Source organism: Hordeum vulgare, chromosome 1H (assembly GCF_904849725.1).
Source record: "Hordeum vulgare subsp. vulgare chromosome 1H, MorexV3_pseudomolecules_assembly, whole genome shotgun sequence".
Lineage (NCBI taxonomy): Eukaryota > Viridiplantae > Streptophyta > Magnoliopsida > Poales > Poaceae > Hordeum > Hordeum vulgare.
The window spans coordinates 446,465,562-446,486,088 of NC_058518.1; the positions used below are offsets into that span (position 1 = coordinate 446,465,562).

At 47.8% G+C, this 20,527-nt stretch overlaps 1 protein-coding gene across 1 annotated transcript; it reads right to left on the reverse strand.

Moving 5' to 3' along the window:
- Positions 1 to 4,276: 4,276 nt before the first annotated feature.
- Positions 4,277 to 5,374, reverse strand: LOC123413519 (translation initiation factor IF-2-like). The gene has a single exon (XM_045106459.1). It carries the CDS (start codon positions 4,937 to 4,939, stop codon positions 4,511 to 4,513), a length of 429 nt encoding a protein of 142 aa, XP_044962394.1. The 5' UTR covers positions 4,940 to 5,374; the 3' UTR covers positions 4,277 to 4,510.
- Between the last annotated feature and the right edge of the window lie 15,153 nt (positions 5,375 to 20,527).

Here is a 20,527-nt window from a genome sequence, read left to right on the forward strand (position 1 = left end):
TCTCCATAGGAAGATCTGAATAAGCGTAGGAAAATTTTGAATTTATGCTACGTTACCCAACACCCGGAGACGGCTCGGACGGCGGTTGCGGGTGACCTTATCCGCACTCGTGACGAGATGCTTGCTGAGGTCCGTCAGTGTCTTCTTCAGGCCCAGCAGTTGGCCAAGCACTACTACGACGATCACCATCGCGAGGCGGAATTCGCCGTGGGTGATTGGGTGTGGCCGCGTCTTCTCCACCGCTCTACGCAGTCACTCGACCCGCCCGCGAAGCGCAAGCTCGGCCCTCGCTACGCTGGGCCCTTCCCTATCGTGGAGCGCATTGGGAAGGTGGCCTATCGTCTTCAGCTGCCAGATCACGCTCGTATCCACGACGTCTTCCATGTGGGGCTGCTCAAGCCTTTCCGTGGCGAGCCACCGGCGGCCCCTCCGGCGCTTCCTCCAACCGCCGATGGTCGCATCCTTCCAGAACCAGCCAAGGTGTTGCAGGCACAGCTTCAACGTGGAGTGTGGTTCGTCCTCGTTCAGTGGACGGATCTTCCGGAGGAGGAAGCTACGTGGGAGCAGCGTGAGGAATTCCGCCAACACTATCCAAACTTTCAGCTCGAGGACGAGCTGTTTGTGCAGGCGGGGAGAGATGTTATGACCGACTTGGCCTATAGCCGGCGGAGGCCCACTGGGCGTTAATATTAGGGGCTTGGCCCGCAAGTTATCTTAGGCAAATTACTTTAGGACTTTAGGAAAGTTATCTTAGGCTCGAGTTATAAATACTAGTTGTAAGACATCAATTGAGATTAAGCAATAAAGATATTATCTTCTGTTTCCCGGCTTCCCAAGGAGCAGGAACCCTAGCCTCCGCCGCGCCCAGCCCTAGCCGCGACGGCGCCCTCTCGCCGGCGCGTCCGCTCCAGCCCTCGCTCTCCTCCTCCTTGCCCATACAATCTACGCCGGAGGCCCGGTAGGAACCCTAGTCCTACCATATACCCACATGGACAAGAAGAGCTCATCACCACCGAGGAAGTTGGCAGGGGCGACGACAACCTTAGGTCGATGGGACGGGTCAGGGAAGCCGGTCCGCAATGGAGGAGAAGGGGCGACCATCATGGAGGGGTCAGGGATGGCTGTGGACTGGACATGGAGACGTTATAGAGGATCACCGTTGGTAGAACTGATGACGTTGGGGAGAAACCGGTTGGGGGCGTCAACCCTAGGCCGATGGGGTTTGTGGAGGCTGGGGGTGAGAGACTGGTGTGGGGGGAGGGAGCGAGAGTATGAGACCAAATAATCGAGTATTTAGGCCTCCATTGGTCTTTTAACTCCGGTCCAAGCTTCCTCATGTTAACAATAGGTGACGTGTACAAAACGTATGCATTTGACTGTCTTTGAGAAACTGAGACGACATGTCTTCGAATCAATGAAGGTGTACTGAGAAAATTATGTATATCCGGCTAGTGAGCTAGAATACTATGCATATCCGGCTCGTGATCAGTAATACTATGCATGTTCGGTTAGTGGTCAACAAAATTATGCATATCCTGTTTGTGATCAACAAAATAAGTTACTATACTAAAACGGCAAGCTTTTTTTGACATTTTTTCCAACGCCTACTGTTCAATCATGTGGGAAAAGTAACGGTGGCAAGTAAGCAATAATTATGCATATGTAGACAGTAAATATGGATGAACAGTACCTTCGCATGCTCAGTTTTCAGCTACGTGGCGGGTTTCCTTCTTCTATCTTCCAGAGAGAAAGGGAGAGACCGGCTTCTAAACAATATTTTCAGAAGAAACAAAAGGCCTTTTTATATACTCTCTCCGTCCTAAATTTTTTGTCTTACATTTGTTTATATATGAATGTATCTAGTCATATTTTAGTATATAGATACATCCATTTTTAGACAACCTAAGACAAAAAATTTAGGACAGAGGGAGTACTAAATATCATAGTAGGTTTTCATATTCTCAAAAGGAATATCTTCATGTGTGTTTTATAGCCCTTTTATTATACGTATATAAGTACTATGATATTATCATTATTATTCACACTCTGCAAACTGTTTACTTCTTGCCTCTAACACATTATGTCACGATCTCTTTTGAACTTACTCATATATAATTATGTAAAGTGATATACATAGATCTAAAGGAATACTTAAAAAACACCACGTAGGCAAAAAAAGGTCTAATAAATACCAATATAGTTCGTTGCAAAAAAAACAGTAGCAATAGTAAACCGGGAAGCCTTTGATTTTTCTCATTTTTTGACTTTTTTAAGTGCTTATGCGCTGATCCGAAAGCCAAAGCGAACGTTGGCGTCCGTCGGGCAGACCCAAACGAACGAAAAGCGGACAAAATAACGATCGGTTTGGATCGTCCCATTGGAGTTGGTCTTAACATCCATCGTAATATCTCGGGTTGGTTCCTGCCCATCACAAGTCGCTCGCTCGGGTGACCATCTTCTTAGTTGTTCCAAGAAAGAGAGTCAACAAGACATGGAAGAGAGATGGGGAAGCGGTAGTCGCTGCCTCCACCGATCCACCCTCACTGCTCGTGCCCATCATCCTCCGCCGCCATCCGCCACCGACCGTCCATCCCCGCCCACCTCGCCGTCTCAACTGCTGCCGATGCGGCTCTCGACCTAGATTTCACATCTCTCTACCGGGAGCTGGCAAGCATGGCGGCGATGCGACAAAGGCATCGGCGAACGACACAACATGATAGTGGTCTCTTTTCCAATTGTCGTCCGTGTGTGATGGCGTCGTTGTCAGTAACGCAACTCCGTTTCCCTCTATCGCTCCCCCATCATCTACTTTGGTGTGTACTGGTCATGAGGGATCGCAGCCACAAACCTTAGGCCGAAGGCGCCTGTGGCGGAGATCAAGAGTGGGTGGAGGGTTGTCGCCGCAGCTCCGGAAGACCCTGGAGAAATTTCATCTGACGCTAGATATCTTCCCTGACTACTCCGAATCGCTTCATTGCCCTTCTCTCTCCTGGTTCTCTCATATCCGTGCTCTTGGTTTCTCCATCCAAGCATGGGAGGCAGCCTAGCGGTGCCGACAATGGCAACAAGTCACACTACGGAGGCGAAGGACAGTGAAGCTGTAGTTGTGCTTTGATGATACACATATCCTTCAGTTGAGTAATTATTGAAGTATCAACAAAAGTGTCATTATAGTTCACATGTTTCATTTGTTGGAGTAATTATTGAAGTAGCAACTTATCTTGCCTTTATATTCTGCCACCCCAACCCCCTCGCCCACCAACAACCATTTCTCCTCTCCTCTTGTTCTTCCTTGCACGAAAAAGCTCTCCCTTGTCCTCAAGATCCCCCTTCGATCTCCCTCCTTCCGATCTCCCTCCTCCCTCAATCTTTTTTCTAGGAAGGAGGGAGATCAAAGGGGGGGATCTGGAGGCCGAGACTTTCTTTTTTCGCCAAAGAAACTAACAAGAGAGAGGAAAAAGGAGGTTGGTGGCCGACGGAGTCGGGCTGACAAATTATAAAGGTAAGAAACGCTATGGTGCCTGACGTTTCATGTCAGGCCTGCAACGCCACAGCGGCTGGCGTTTGACATGCGGCCAGAAACGCCACAGTAGACAGACGTTTTGAGCATGTCCAGGAACGCCACATTAGAGTGGCGTTTGTACGTAGGGCTGCAACGCCACGATCTACGGCGTTTCAAAAGAGTCAAAACGTGAAATTCTTTCGAAACGAGTTCGTTGCGTGATTAACTCGCACCCCTAGAATCAAAACAGTGAAAAAACCCTCATGACTGGTAGCACCGGACGCTGGTGATATTTTATCCTCTAGTCATTTTTTTTTGGCGATGTTCACATGTGTTTGGCTAGATAACGATGGGAAACTGCACGCCTGCAGCGACTTCGTTCGTTACATAAATCTGATTACCGCCGACCTGTGGGCAACTCGAGTTCTAGAGAAGCTCTGAACCGCACTGTAGTAAGGTTTGTGACCGGATTCGACGACACAACCAAAAGTGCAGCTCAAAATTCAGGGAGGGTGAGCCGTTGAGCAGTGAAGTGGCGTTGTTGTTCCCATTCGCAAAAAAAGAAGAACAAAAAAGTAGCGTTGTTGTACGCTGCTGGGCGCTGTTGGAGGCCGCCGCTGGGAGGGAGCAGAAGTCCAGCAAACTGTAGCGGCTCAGCAGCCGGCAGGTGGAGACCGGGGAATGCCTGCTGATGGAAAGCTGTGGCCTCAATCTATTCTGGCATAGATCTTAACGAGTTCAGGGTGACATGCATCTGTAATTAGTTGGGTCACATCAACCAAAAAATAGTCTTTATTCGCTAATCGTATGAGTACAAGGCTACAAGATTCACTCATGTACAACGAGAGCAGTGGAACGGAGGAGGGGAAGAAAAGGAGCAGTGAACAGAACGCAAGCGGAATCGAAGAGGAAGGAGTGCATGCACTGTCCAACGAACGAACCAGGAACAAGGCCAGGGTCTCGCCCCCAGCCTAATAACCAGGTAGTCCATCTACCCTGCTGCCCGCGCTATTGGGAATTGCCGTCCTTGCCCTTCTCCCCCTCGTCGTCGCCCACCGCCGGCGGCGGCGAGTCAGCCGCCGGGTCGGCCAGGGGCGTCAGGTGGAAGGCCACGAACTGGGCGGCGCCGGGGTTGAAGGACCCGAACTTGGGCGTCGTCTCCACCCCGGAGAAGCTCCGCGCCAGGAACGAGAATCCCTCGTCCTCCTCCTCCTCGCTCGCAGCCGCCGCGGCGGCAGCAGCCGCCGCCGCGCTGGGAACCTTCTCGAGCGCGGCCACGCGCGCGCGCCGCCGCTTCGGCTCCGGCCTCTCCTCCCCCTCCTCGGCGTCCGTCGGCGCGGCGCGCTTCTCCGGGGGCGGCGTCCCCGCGCGCGGCGGGCGGGGAGCAGGGGGCTCCTCCGCCTGCGCCTCGGGCGCGGCCGCGGCCACCGCCGCCATTTCTCCGGGGAGGGATCTGATCAGCTCCGGGCCGCGGGAGCTTCCGGGGATTTTTCTCTCCCTCCCCCGCTCCGATCTGTGCGCGCTAGTGCGCTTGGCTGGGCACGCGTGGTGGGGATTGCTCGGGTGGTCGCACTCACATGGCTCTCGCTCTCGGCCGCGCGGGCTCACGTCACGCGGCACGAGCCTGTGACACCGCCGTGGCCGTGCGCGCCCCGCCGATAAAGACCTGCAGTGGACTCCTCTGTCCGTAGAATTCTTCCCCCGTTTTCTGTCGCGGTGATCAACCGTCTCCGTTTTTATACTGTTGAGCTGGCTGGCCGAGAAGTGCTTAAAAGGTGACTCTATAGGTAAGCACCAACGAACGTTGACATTCCAGCTTGTATGCTAGCATTACATGTTTCTCGATGTGGCAATAATGAACACGTGAGGCATCATATCGCAAAAACACGCGTGGACGATTGCTAGGCGTCAGATAAGACCAGCTGCGTGGCCAGCCGTTGATTTGCTCTAATAGAATTTATCTAAATTATAAGTGTCACACGTATGACACGAAACAACTTCAGTTAAAAATCTTCTAACCTTCTTCGATGGTTCTTCGATTAGGTCGTGTGGTCATCAGTTTCTTCTTCGATGGCATGGACGACGGTCTTGGTTCCAATTTGATTGCCCATTTAACTTCGATCAACAATGCATGACGGCGAAGTCTTTCAGCTTCAGCTTCTGGTATATCAAATTAGCCCCAAAGGGCTTCGAAATGATATGTTTGTCAACAATGCATATCCAACTAGTGACCAATAAAATCAAACATATCCGACTAGTGATCAATAAAACTATGCATGTCATGCTTGTGATCAATAAAATTATATATATATCCGGCTAGTAAGCTACAATACTATGCATATCCGACTCGTGCTCAATAATACTATGCATATCGGCCTAGTGATCAATAAAACTATGCATGTCCTATTTATGATCGACAAAATAAGTTACTATACTAAAACGGCAAGCCTTTGGTTTTTTTGAGGGGCAGTGCTATGCACCGGTGCGCCGGCCGCACGATCCACCAACCCCCGCGCGTCCGCACCGTTGGATCTTCATGCAACATTTTTTTTCGATGCAGCAAAATTTTGACGCGATGCAGCAATTTTTTCAACGGTTGCAAAAAAAATAAAATTTATAACAAAAAAATATCTACGTGATCGTAGCAAAAGAACGAAGCTGATGGTGCGTGGTAGCAAAAGTTAAACGCCGGTTGTAACAAATATCTACACGAACGTGTATGCAACTTTTTTAGTGAACGGTTGCAGCAAAAAATGATGCCGGTTGTAGCAAAAATTGACACGGTTGTAGCAAATGTAAAACATCGATTGTAACGAAAAATCCGACGAATTGGAGTTGCAACCAATATATGCAGCTTTTTTACTGGACAAATGTAAAAAAAAATCGCTTGCAGCAAATATGACGCTGGTTGCAACAAATTTACATGAGAAAAAAAGCTGTATGGACAATGTTTGTCAAAAATGTTGCAAGCATCTGCCAGCGAGGGGCGCGGCCAGCGCGCGACCGGCCGAACGATTCCGCCGATGCGCCGGGTGGAAGAGTTTACTTTTTTTTGACAATTTTTCCTACGCCTACTATTCAATCATGTGTCAAAAAGTACTACCTCCTTTCCAGATTATAAGGCTTGCATGTATCCCTAGATTTATAATTTGATCAAGTTAAAATAAGTTGTATAGTCTAAAAATTATACCATTAGAAAATAGACGGTTTGAAGTTTCTAATGACATATTTTTTGTGATATATAACTTGTATTATGATGGCCTATTTGTCAACCTAAGGATACGCGCAAGCCTTATAAACCGGAAATGAGGTAGTAACGGTGGCAAGTAAGCAATAATTACGCATATATAGACACTAAATATGGATGAACAGTACCTTCGCATGCTCAGTTTTTAGCTACGCGGCGGGTTTCCTTCTTCTATCTTCTAGAGAGAAAGAGAGAGACCGGCTTCTAAACAATATTTTCAGAAGAAACAAAAGGCTTTTTTACATACTAAATATCATAGTAGGTTTCATATTCTCAAAGGAATATCTTCATGTGTGTTTTATGGCCCTTTTATACGTACTAGTAGAACGTCCGTGCGTTGTCATGGGCTTTTAATTTATTTTTTGGTTACACGGGCTAAGACAATCTTTTGAACTTAATACTGGACATTTACTCCATCATTGGATTTTTCATCATAGAGGAACCCGGCCGAGAAAAACAGGTGCGTGAGATCCAATCCAAGTCCCCCTCCCCACGGGAGCCACCTGAGCCGCCGTCGCAGCTGGTGCCTCCTTGGACGCGGCGCTCCCTTCCAGCGACCGTCTCCTCTCTGTTACGCCGCCGGCCCCCTCTCCTCTCTCCCTCCCGCTTCACCGCTGTCGGAGGGGACGTCGGCGAAGCCGCGCGCCCCGGGGATGGCGGCGGCGGGGTCCCTCGGGCTCTGGCGGCGGGATCTCTGGCTCTGGCGGGGTCTCGGGATCTGGCTCTGGCAGCAGGATCTCGGGCTCTGCCGGCGTTGGCCCTTGGGCTCTGGTGCTGCGGGTGAAAGTGCAGTCATGCCCTTAATCGTGTTTTGGTGTTGCTGACAACACACATATAGATAATTAATCACTAATCCTCTTTTAAGCTATTGTGAATGATCATGTGTTGATAAGGACGAGCTCATGCGCTAACAAGGACAATATTAAGATAAGCATTCCTGAGCACTACATGCTTGATCCTTGTGGATGTTCACATGGTGGACAAATGAAGATAAATATATAAGCTAAGCTTTCCACATTGTGTATGGGAGAGCTACTTGAAGACTTCATCATGTCTTGCTTTCAACATTGAGCCAAGAAGGAACAACAACATCAAGCTCAAGTGAAAGGGCTAACTCAAAGGCATCAGTCCCTTTGACGTTAGTGGTGCGGAGTGATGATCAGCGAATAAAAGTATACACTCAAGTATGGATCATCGGTACCCCTTTTTATAATTCTTGAGTCTTTAGGGATCCCGCACTATTAAGAGGGGATCACAGGTTTTGTGATGAACTTGCTCAAACTAGATATCCACTGTTCTTCTCATACCACATCTCCACTGCTCTGCTGTTATCAGAAAACAGGACCAGTGCCTCAGACATCCGGCCTCCTCCGGACGTCCGAGTGTCGGACGACCGACCAGCTTCGGAAATCCGGAGCTCTGCACCAGAAGAACTTGACCCATATAACTCGGACTTCCGGCCTCCTCCGGAAGTCCGAGGGCCGGTCGACCGACCTGCTTCGAAAATCCGGAGCCCTACACCAGAAGAACTTGAGCCACATAACTCGGACTTCCGGCTCCCTCCGGACGTCCGAGGGCCGGGCGTCCGTCCCCTTTCGGAAATACGGAATCTTGCACCAGAGAAGTTTGAGTCGAATAACTCGGACTTCCGGCCTTCTCCGGACGTCCGGTCCCTGTTCAACTCATAGTGATTCCAGACATATCTACAACCCTCGGACGACCGACCCCTTTCGGACGTCCGACTCCTTGTGGACGCCCGGACATCCGTGAACTGCCGGATGTCCGAACCCCGTGTGACTTAAAGTGTCCCCAACGGCTGTTTTACACTCCCCACTATATATATACCCCTCCCACTTCGTGAGAGCGTGCCCAACACAACCATATCCTCATAAGAACACATTTCTACCTCACACACATTTGCTCACACCAAATCTTAGATCCCAAGAGCATTTGTGAGCCCCTTTGAGAGTTGTTCCAATCAAAAGATAGATCGTCTCCCTCTCCTTCTCTCAACCCAAGCTATTTGAGATTTGAGCAAGTTTTGAGCATTCCCCGTGATCTTGTTACTCTTGGAGGTTGGAGACTCCTAGGCGGTAGGAGTTCTTCGGAGAGGAATCAATCCGTGTGATTACCCTCGGAAAAGTTTGTGAGGGTTTGGAAGCCACCTCAAAGGCTTACCACTAGTGGTTGAGAAACGCCTTCGTGGTGTTATCTCAAAGGGAGAATAGGGTGAGCCTTCGTGGCGTTGGTGTGCCTTCGTGGTAACATCCACCTCTCTAACGGTGACTAGCTTCCCTCCAAGGAAGTGAACATCGGGATACATCTTCGTCTCAGTGACCTTGGTTATCCTTAACCCTAACTCCTTACTTGTGGTTTACTTGTGTTACTTGAGCACACATACATTGCATATTGTTTGTGCTCATTATTTTGTGTTGGCTATTTCGTGTACAAGATTAATCATTCAAGCATACCCTCTATATCCACACGTTCACACTTGCGGCTTTTGATATATCGTGTGCTATAGTGTGATCTAGTATCTTGTGTCGTTCACCTACTTGTCGTGTGATATAGCTCAAGTAAGTTTGTGTAACTTACTTGTGCTTGTTAGTAAATGTATTGTGTCCATCCTGGTAGATCGTGTTGTTGATACACGTTGCAGTGCCTAGTGCATTTAGGATTTGTACTTGACAAGTATCCTCTTAGTTTATTTCCGCATTAGTTTTAAGCCAAATTCGAAGAAGTTTTTAAATAGCCTATTCACCCCCCTCTAGGCGTCATCGAGGTCTTTTCAATTGGTATCAGAGCAAGGTCTCTCTTTAATTAGGTTTCACGACCTAGAGAGTATCGATGTCGACTATTGGATTAGTGCACAATGACACCTTTGACTTTGATGGCACAAATTATACCCTATGGAGAATTCGTATGCTTCATCACTTTCAGGCCATGGGCCCAAATACTTTACGAATTATTCTTGTAGGGATTGCCGACAAAAAGGATGATGCATATTCATCTACTAATGAAATGTACCTTGATTGTGAGGCTTTTCTTGCCATTCATCGAACCATAAGTCCTGAAGTGTTTAAGTCTATCTCGACTTGCAAGTCAGCTCATGAAGTTTGGACTAAACTTGAAGATATATATGGTGGGTCCAATCTTGATGAAGACGATATTATGATGAAGGAGTTGGTGCATGAGCTCTTCACTCTTTTCGATCATAAAGAGTCCACCACTACTTCCATATCCGATTGCTTGCACACCTCAGCATCTTGAATCTCAAAGGTAACGATATGGTGAGTGAAGAAATACATGTTGATGAAAATGTCATAGCCTCCATGGACATGAGCATATCGAGCACCACACATAGTGTAAATTATTGTGCTGATAGGTCATGCATTTCACCTAAAGAACCCTCGACAAATGTCTGTGGTGATATGCCTGCTTTCCCGTGTCCTCTTGATCAAAATATCTTGTTTCTCCCTAGTTGTTCTATGACTAATCATTTAGGGGAAACCAAGAAATATGAAGTACTTTTGACTAATGAAGAATCTGATTCACCAAAAGAATCATCATCAACTCCTCCAGTTCACATGTGCCTCATGGCAAGAGGTAATAATGAGGTATCATCTTCCCTGTGCAATAACGATGATATTTGCGATGAGGATGATGATGACGACTTGACTGAAAATATCTATGTGATCAGTAAAATTCTTCATAAAGCTAAAAATAACGCTCTTCAAAGATTCCAAGATGTTCTTGCTTACTTTGAAAATTGTAATGATTCACTTAATCATGAACAAGCTAAAAGTAAACAACTTGAACATGAACTTGAGAAGAGTCATCAAGCATGTAGAGACTTAAGATCTTCAAAAGGAGAGATTGAAGTTGCTCATGATAAACTTAAAAAGGATTTTGAGGTCCTTCTCCTTGAATGCAAGAATGTCAAGGGAGAGCTCATCAAAACCTCTAAGATCTATGAGGAGCTTCAATCTACTCATGAGAAGTCTCTAATCGCTACTTACTCCTCTCATATTGTTGATGATACTTGTGCATCTAACCCTATCTATTTTAAAGTATCAACATTGAAGGATAATGTTGAGCTACGTGCTCAACTTGATTTACTAACTAGCAATTATGGGAAGTTGGAAGAAAACCATGCAATGCTCACAAGCTCCCATGCCGATCTTCTAACATCCCATAATGTGCAAAAGTTAGCTCATGAGGCTATCATCACCAAGGTAACATCAAGTGAGCCTCATGTGGACAATGGCACCACTTCTAATCAAAGTACTATATTTCCATGTGCTAGTCCTCGTAATTCGTCTACTCATAATGTTGCTACCTCGTGTGATGAATTACTTTCCTTGCCTTGTTGCTCTAACAATGAAGCTTACACTTCCTCTAGTACTTGCATGGACACTAACCGTGCAGAGGAAATCGAAGAGCTCAAGGCCCAAGTCACTTCTTTAAAGAAAGACTTGGAACAGTGTCATGAAGGGATGTCCACACTCAACAACGTCCTATGTGAGCAAACATCTCCGAATGACAAAAATGATGTTGGAGTAAACTCAAACAAGAACAAGAGTGGCCTAGAATGAGTTGAGAATTCGGCCAAAATCATTTGCTTCAAGTGCAAAGTTAAAGGGCACCATGTTAGATCTTGCCCTCTGAAGATGAAGTCTCAAAGTCACAAGCAACAAGGGAAGCGGCCACAAACTCAATCACACACTCAACTACAAGTTGAAGGAAGGCCTCTTCCCAACAAGACCCAAGCCAACACTCCCCGAGGTGAGAAATCAACTGGGAAGAAAACAAAGGGTAGATGTTGCTACTTATGTCGTGAGAAGGGTCACGTCGCTTCGTTTTGCACGAGAGGTAACTTATCCAACCCAATCACTATTGATGATAGCTATTCCCTTGGGAAGGATAAGGTTGGCAATGTGTTTGCCAAGTTTGTTGGAACTCAAAATGGTGTCAAGAAAAGAACCATTTGGGTTGCCAAGCCTATTGTGACTAACCTCTTAGGACCCAACATAGTTGGGGACCAACAAGCTCAAACTTGATCAATAGGTGACTATGGAGGACATTGGAGACTTGGATACAGAATGAAGATTTGAGGACTCTTCATCATTCGTATCATCTCAAGCCAAGTCACTTGGATTATCGAGCCCATATCCCATATCCAATGTGCTTCTTTGCGGTGACTTGCACTTAAATTGTTTACATTGAAAGTTGTCTGCCCCACTCCTGCTCATGTCTAGGTTTGGTACCTAGCATGTACTTTGACATGCTGCGCCTACTAGTATGATTGTTATATGTTATCCGTCATGTGTAGGTCGTTATGTATGTCATATAGTTGTGTGTAGTCCTGATCATTACTTGCATCCTAGTTGCACCGTTGTGTGGGTATTTTGAGACGTTAATAGCTCATCACATTCAGGGGGAGTGTTCTGCTCTAAGCACACCACTAACCCAAAATGTGTATATATGTATTGGACTCCATGTAGTATTCGGTGCAAGATTATCCAATCAATTAGTTTGATGTCAAAGCCATCCGAAGTTTAAATTGGCATCCACTTATCACCTTAGTTGGATGATTGATTGCCTTGTATGATAAATACATGGATTATCACATTATGGGAGTGTGATATGCTTTGTGCATGTCACATCCCCTGGTAAGATAAAACATCCGATGTATGCCACTCAGAATCTACCACATGGGGTTATCCTATAACTGTGTGGCGTGTCATGCTCCACATATCTTAATTCGCATAATAAGCCTTGTTGGTATCTAAATCCCTTAGATGTGCGTGAGTATAATGCCCTACTACACCAATGCTCATGGCTTAGCCGCTAGATCGTATCTAAAAGAAGGGCATTGTTGATGCATGCCTTTCGAATTAATTCTCCACACTATGATCTAACCAATTGGGATGTTAACGTATGACATCTAAACATTATGCTTATGGTTGAACTCCCATATCACACTTGTGTGAGTATAAAACGATCCTTGTGCTCGTTTGGCACCTACCACCACTGATAACTCTAAATGCCATTGTGTCTCTCACACATGGTATCTCTGGCTTGGTAGTGTTTTTCATGGTCATTTTATTTCGGCTTTATCTTCAGTTGACCTACATAACGTGCCAAGAAATTCATGTGTCTCCCTGTAGAGCTCGCACTATTTATTTCATAATGTTGTGGGAGTTATAATCATATTACCTACACTTATACATCTACTTGGGTGAGACATGCATGTAAGATTGTGCAAAATGCATGCCTTACATGGTTTGATGCCTTGACCGATTCATGTGTTGAACTTGGGGTGCTACCATATGTTGATTTGTCACCCTGATCCATTTTGGACAACATGAATGTTCTGTAATAGAAAATTATGTGTTCATTTGTCCAAATTGTATATCTTTGGATTTTGATAGGATTGTGTAGGCATATCTACTATGTGTAGATGCACATGTCGTGTCTATCGTATCTTTGATCCAATATATGTATATGGTAAATCAGACGTATCCATTAAAAGGTTAGGGTGTGCTTGAAAGTAAAACTTATATCTATATGCACATAATTGAGTGATCTTACCCTATATATATATTGAAGTTGGACTAACTACTTTGGACCTAATAAGTTTGGGGACCATATTGTGCTTAATTGGTGGTTTAGGTACTTTGGAGAAGCATTGCTATCTTGACTTATTCTGAGAAGAAGATGGTGCTGGTCACGAAGAAATTAGAGTCAAGACAAGACTCGGCTACTTCTACGCCATACCAATGCTTTTCCGGTAACAAGTATTTACTTCATGCATGTACAACATTAGAGTCAACACTGTGTAGGTTGCATCATGGCATGAACATAATACCTTTTCCACTTTGTAATTCCCTGCATGTCCCTATCAATCACATTGATGAAATGCTTAGTGTTGGTGTTCTCTTAGCTCTTTATGGTCATATGAATGAGACAAATTTGTGCCATGACCCTTGTGTCATGTGCCTTGCTCTTATAAGAGGATAACTTGTGCATGATTCTACGCACTCATGCGTTTGACGGTATTTTGGACCCACACTTATCGCAGTAATCGTATTAAAAGACTTACATCAGACCATGTCCAAAATATGTTAGTTGAGAGGTCCTTTTTTTGGTTGCTAATCACGAACTTTCAAAATAACAAGGCCAAAAGAAAGTTATCCCTACAAAATCATATAGTCTGGCTATGCTCTATCATCCTTGCACAACGAATTTAAATCATGCACAACCTCGGTATTGGTCAAGTAATTGTTTTCACACCTTTACTTTCTGATGAACTTGCTCAAACTAGATATCCACTGTTCTGCTCATACCACATCTCCACTGCTCTGCTGTTATCAGAAAACAGGACCAGTGCCTCGGATATCCGGCCTCCTCCGGACGTCCGAGGGTCGAACGACCGACCAGCTTCGGAAATCCGGAGCTCTGCACCATAAGAACTTGAGCCATATAACTCGGACTTCCGGCTCCCTCCGGACGTCTGAGGGCCGGTCGACCGACCTGCTTCGGAAATCCGGAGCCCTGCACCAGAAGAACTTGAGCCACATAACTCGGACTTCCGGCTCCCTCCGTCCGTCCGTCCCCTTTCGGAAATCCAGAATCTTGCACCAGAGAAGTTTGAGTCGAATAACTCGGACTTCCGGCCTTCTCCGGACATCCGGTCCCTGTTCAACTCACAGTGATTCCAGACATATCTACAGCCCTCGGATGACCGACCCCTGTCGGACGTCCAACTCCTTGTGGACGCCCGGACATCCATGAACTGCCGGATGTCCGAACCCTGTGTGACTTAAAGTGTCCCCAACGGCTGTTTTACACTCCCCACTATATATATACCCCCTCCCACTTCGTGAGAGCGTGCTCAACAGAGCCATATCCTCATAAGAACACATTTCTACCTCACACACATTTGCTCACACCAAATCTTAGATCCCAAGAGCATTTGTGAGCCCCTTTGAGAGTTGTTCCAATCAAAAGATAGATCCTCTTCCTCTCCTCTCTCGATCTGCAGGTATCCCCTTCGTCCCCCTCGCGTTTGGATACCTTTTCTCCCAAGTTCATGTGTTCGTTCATATGGTTTGCCCGTGACCGTTCCCCATTGGGTTTCCATCCGTGTAGGTTTTTGTGCATCATGCCCAAGATTAAGCACGTCGCCCGGAAGGACTCTGCTGGCTCATCCGCTCGTGCCCCTACTGGCACGGGGTCGGACTCGGAAGGGCAATATCGTCCCTTCAAACGGACTTCCCGGCGTCCTTCGCCTCAACAGCTCCCCTCGTCGTCTGATGGCTCTGACTTCGAGGATCAGCTTGTTGCCGAGGACCGTACTGAACAGCCCGCCGTTCGGAAGTCCATGCCAAAGCCTGGGACTCGCAGGCCCTCCTATATGCCACCACCTCCTCCTAAACAGCCCGAAGGTGAAGCTCGTCGCATCTCACTTGAACCTCCTGCTACTTTAGGTCGTGAAGTCAAGAGCTTCACCATGGTTGCTAAGTCTTCCTACCTCACTTTCCGCCGCGACGTTGATCAATTCTCTGTCGTATGTGACTCTATGGACTCACGTTTCCGCACAAACGTCCAGGCGGACATCTTTACTATGGTCATAGTTCCTAAGGGTCTCTCTGTTCATCACTTCATAGATCTTGAGCATATTCGCACGCACCCGGCGAAATACCCGGGTGCCATTGAGCTCATTGAGTCATCGGGGCTTGCTGCCCCCTTTGCTTTTCGTCGCGATTTTAACGCTGCTGCTATTCACCAGTTTTATGCCACATGTTTCTTTGGTCCAAACAACACTGTTAGCTGGATAACCTCTGACGTTCACTTCACAACCTCTTATGATACGTTTGTTGCCGCACTTGGTTTCCCCCACTCCGGGTTCAAAATCCATAAGAATGATCCTAACCATGCACATAAGCCAATTGAGGCGTGTGGGTATCTCCTCAAACCACTCCGTGAACTTGATGCGGATGAACGAATGAAGGATCTTAACCAGGTATCCATCTGGCGCTCTCCCTACTTTATCATCTTTTAGTGTCTTATCCGCACCATCTATCCCAAGATGGGTGATAAGGGATCCTGCAGTGGCTACTGTATTGACATCATGTCACATTTGTACGAGCACACCAAGAGCAAAATTAATGTGCCTCACTTTCTATGGCATGAGATTCGGCTTGCTAGTTTTCAATACAAGCGAGCCTTCCCTCATGCCCCCTTCATCCAGGCTCTTATTAACCATGTTGCTGAATTCACTGTTGTTGTCACTCACACACATCACAAGTGGGTCATTCCCGCTCACATGGCGGATAACTATGCTCCCAAGAAAACTCCGTCATCCACCTCCACTCGCCGCACTGCTGCCCGATCAGCAACCCCTTCATCCAGTTCAGCTCCTCTCGGTCGCTTTGCCAAATTCATCGGCAAGGCACATTCTGCTATGATGAAGGCCTTCTCTTTCCAGTGCGGTCAAACCCATGATGTGGTTTCTCGTCTCATCTCCTCCAAGAATGCCCTCAAGGCTCATCTAAGAGACTCGGGCGCTCTTGATGTGAGTGACGATGAGGCCCTTCCTGATGCTCCTCCTTCTGACTTTGGCTTCCCATCTGGTCCTGAGTGGGCTGATTTTCTTGATGAGGCTAGTGGCAGTGGTTTGCCTGATGATGAGGATGATGCCTGATTAATGATGATATTGATGAGGGTGATATTTGAGTATGTGATAGCATTGCCGGTTTTCTCTCCTTTTTGGTCCTTGATGCCAAAGGGGGAGAACATTATCTTATCTTAGTTTCGATTTTAGTTCCTCTCACAATGTATGGTATGATGTATTATGTCGAACTTAATGATGTGTCATCATGTAACGATACTTATGGATGGTGTGCTATGCCATCACCTATGGATGATGTATTGTTGAACTATCATGTGGTGATGAGATATCACGATATTATCGTTGTGTCATATGATGATGAGTTTTATGCTATACTATTGATTCATATGATATGCTATGTATTGTTGAACTATTATGGTGTTATATCATGTTATTACCTTCAATGCACACATTAAGGGGGAGCTCCCACACTTACCTATTTTACTATGCATATAATAAGGGGGAGCTTCATAAGCATCGTAACAAAACTCTCCTAAGCCACACATGTCTATTACTATTTTTGAGAGCTATATGTATGTTGTCATCAACTACCAAAAAGGGGGAGATTGAAAGTGCAGTCATGCCCTTAATCGTGTTTTGGTGTTGCTGACAACACACATATAGATAATTAATCACTAATCCTCTTTTAAGCTATTGTGAATGATCATGTGTTCATAAGGACGAGCTCATGTGCTAACAAGGACAAGATCAAGATAAGCATTCCTCAGCACTACATGCTTGATCCTTGTGGATGTTCACATGGTGGACAAATGAAGATGAATATATAAGCTAGGCTTTCCACATTGTGTATGGGAGAGCTACTTGAAGACTTCATCATGTCTTGCTTTCAACATTGAGCCAAGAAGGAACAACAACATCAAGCTCAAGTGAAAGGGCTAACTCAAAGGCATCAGTCCCTTTGACGTTAGTGGTGCGGAGTGATGATCAGCGAATAAAAGTATACACTCAAGTATGGATCATCGGTACCCCTTTTTATAATTCTTGAGTCTTTAGGGATCCCGCACTATTAAGAGGGGATCACAGGTTTTGTGATGAATTTGCTCAAACTAGATATCCACTGTTCTGCTCATACCACATCTCCACTGCTCTGCTGTTATCAGAAAACAGGACCAGTGCCTCGGACATACGACCTCCTCCGGACGTCCGAGGGTCGGACGACCGACCAGCTTCGGAAATCCGGAGCTCTGCACCAGAAGAACTTGAGCCATATAACTCAGACTTCCGGCTCCCTCCGGACGTCCGAGGGCCGGTCGACCGACCTGCTTCGGAAATCCGGAGCCCTGCACCAGAAGAACTTGAGCCACATAACTCGGACTTCCGGCTCCCTCTGGACGTCTAAGGGCCGGACGTCCATCCCCTTTCGGAAATACGGAATCTTGCACCAGAGAAGTTTGAGTCGAATAAATCGGACTTCCGGCCTTCTCCGGACGTCCGGTCCCTGTTCAACTCACAGTGATTCCAGACATATCTACAGCCCTCGGACGACCGACCCCTGTCGGACGTCCGACTCCTTATGGACGCCCGGACATCCGTGAACTGCCGGATGTCCGAACCCCGTGTGACTTAAAGTGTCCCCAACGGCTGTTTTACACTCCCCACTATATATATACCCCCTCCCACTTCGTGAGAGTGTGCCCAACACAACCATATCCTCATAAGAACACATTTCTACCTCACACACATTTGCTCACACCAAATCTTAGATCCCAAGAGCATTTGTGAGCCCCTTTGAGAGTTGTTCCAATCAAAAGATAGATCGTCTCCCTCTCCTTCTCTCAACGCAAGCTATTTGAGATTTGAGCAAGTTTTGAGCATTCCCCGTGATCTTGTTACTCTTGGAGGTTGGAGACTCCTAGGCGGTAGGAGTTCTTCGGAGAGGAATCAATCCGTCTGATTACCCCCGGAAAAGTTTGTGAGGGTTTGGAAGCCACCTCAAAGGCTTACCACTAGTGGTTGAGAAACGCCTTCGTGGTGTTATCTCAAAGGGAGAATAGGGTGAGCCTTCGTGGCATTGGTGTGCCTTCGTGGTAACATCCACCTCTCTAACGGTGACTAGCTTCCCTCCAAGGAAGTGAACATCGGGATACATCTTCGTCTCAGTGACCTTGGTTATCCTTAACCCTAACTCCTTACTTGTGGTTTACTTGTGTTACTTGAGCACACATACATTGCATATTGTTTCTGCTCATTATATTGTGTTGGCTATTTCGTGTACAAGATTAATCATTCAAGCATACCCTCTATATCCACACGTTCACACTTGCGGCTTTTGATATATCGTGTGCTATAGTGTGATCTAGTATCTTGTGTTGTTCACCTATTTGGCGTGTGATATAGCTCAAGTAAGTTTGTGTAACTTACTTGTGCTTGTTAGTAACTGTATTGTGTCCATCTTGGTAGATCATGTTGTTGATACACGTTGCAGTGCCTAGTGCATTTAGGATTTGTGCTTGACAAGTATCCTCTTAGTTTATTTCCGCATTAGTTTTAAGCCAAATCCGAAGAAGTTTTTAAATAGCCTATTCACCCCCCCCTCTAGGCGTCATCGAGGTCTTTTCAGCGGGATCCGGCGAGATCTCTCGCCCACCGGGGCTGCCATGGCGGATGCGGGGCGCGCAACCAGTAGGGAGCGGCGGCCAGGCGCGTTTGCGGTGGCAGGGATTGTTGGCTGGGCGCGATTGCGGCGGACACGGTTTTGGTGGTGATGGCTCTAGTCAGGGGGCGGTGCGCCTGGTTATGGTCAGCCGTCGGTGGCTGCTATGGCGGCCGGCGGCGCCAGATCTGGCCGCTGTCATCCGGCCCTCATCTGTGGGCCTCTCTCCCGCGGACTTGGCGGTGCCGGCGTTTGCCGGAGCCCTACATGCGGGTGAAGCTGGTGAAGGAGATTCGGATTGGGGGAAACCCCTTGGTTGGCCCAGGCCGGCCTCGCCGACGACGACGCTCAAGGGCGCCGTTTTTCTTTTTGGAGACGTCGGTATACATCTGCTCCTCTGCTCCCCCTCCTTGCCTCTCGGGTGAAAATTCTAACTCCGGTGGGCGGCGGCGGCGTCCTTGACGTCGTGACCTTCCTGAAGGCGTCGCCTTGAGGGCTGAGTGGTGGTGGGCACTGTGTGGGTTCTGAACGGTTGCTGGTGGTGGGCATTGCTTCGGGGGAAACCCTAGGATCTGGTCTTCCAGATCGGATGATGGCGGTACTGTGATGTCGTTTCTCTCTTGGGAGCATCGTTTGTGGAGCAGCGCTGGCGGACTGAGGCAGGAGGTGGAGCGGCTTCGTCTTGCACGGAATTTCGGTGGAGCTGTCAAGTCATGCCTGGCCGACAGGTGCTACACTGAGTCATGCGTGGTTGGCAAGTGCTACGCACGGCAGATCTCCCGGAGTCTTCATAGCTGGACGGATGAGCGCAGGGCGGTGGCGCCGTTGGGCGCCGTGGTGGCGTCCACGGATGATTGGACTGGCAAGGATTGTTGGGGGGATAACCCCGGGGTAGGCTCATCAAGCCTGCTCCTTCATTTCCGGCCCAATGGACATGAAGAGAGGGAGATCCCCAAGGCCCAAGTCTTCTGACCGACTGGGCATCGCCTACCGGCTCGAAGACGAGGCGGCCACCTTTCTGGCCGGCCCGGCACCCCCTGCCGGCTAGAGCGCAGGCGGCCTCCCCTTCAGAGCCGGCCTGGTCCCGCCAGCCGGAATGGGGAGGAGGCGGCCACCCGCGAGCCGGCTAACCAAGCAGGCTAGCCGGCCGAGGATCACCAGTCACATCAGATCGTAGGTCAGGAAAGGACCTCACGATTAAAGGTAGCTACGCGTCAGCAAAGGTACTAGATCGGGGCGCCCGGCAGGTACGAGCGTCGGCGGCCACGCCGCTGACCTACCCCGGCTCTGATCCATCACCTAGCGTGATGTCGGACCGTCACACTCCCACTACATTACTGCACTCGGCATGGGGAACAGTGGAGGTGGTCGTACAGCCTGCCCATGAAGAATCTCGCGGGGCGACGCTTGACGTACAGCGCGTGCTCAGCGTCAACCTTACGCGGGAGCCCCATTGGCCAGCCGGCGGGTCCCACAGGTAAACGAGAC

Bases quoted from the DNA above. Each gene is read 5' to 3' on its own strand.
- LOC123413519 (XM_045106459.1), bottom strand. From the start codon at position 4,939: ATGGCGGCGGTGGCCGCGGCCGCGCCCGAGGCGCAGGCGGAGGAGCCC.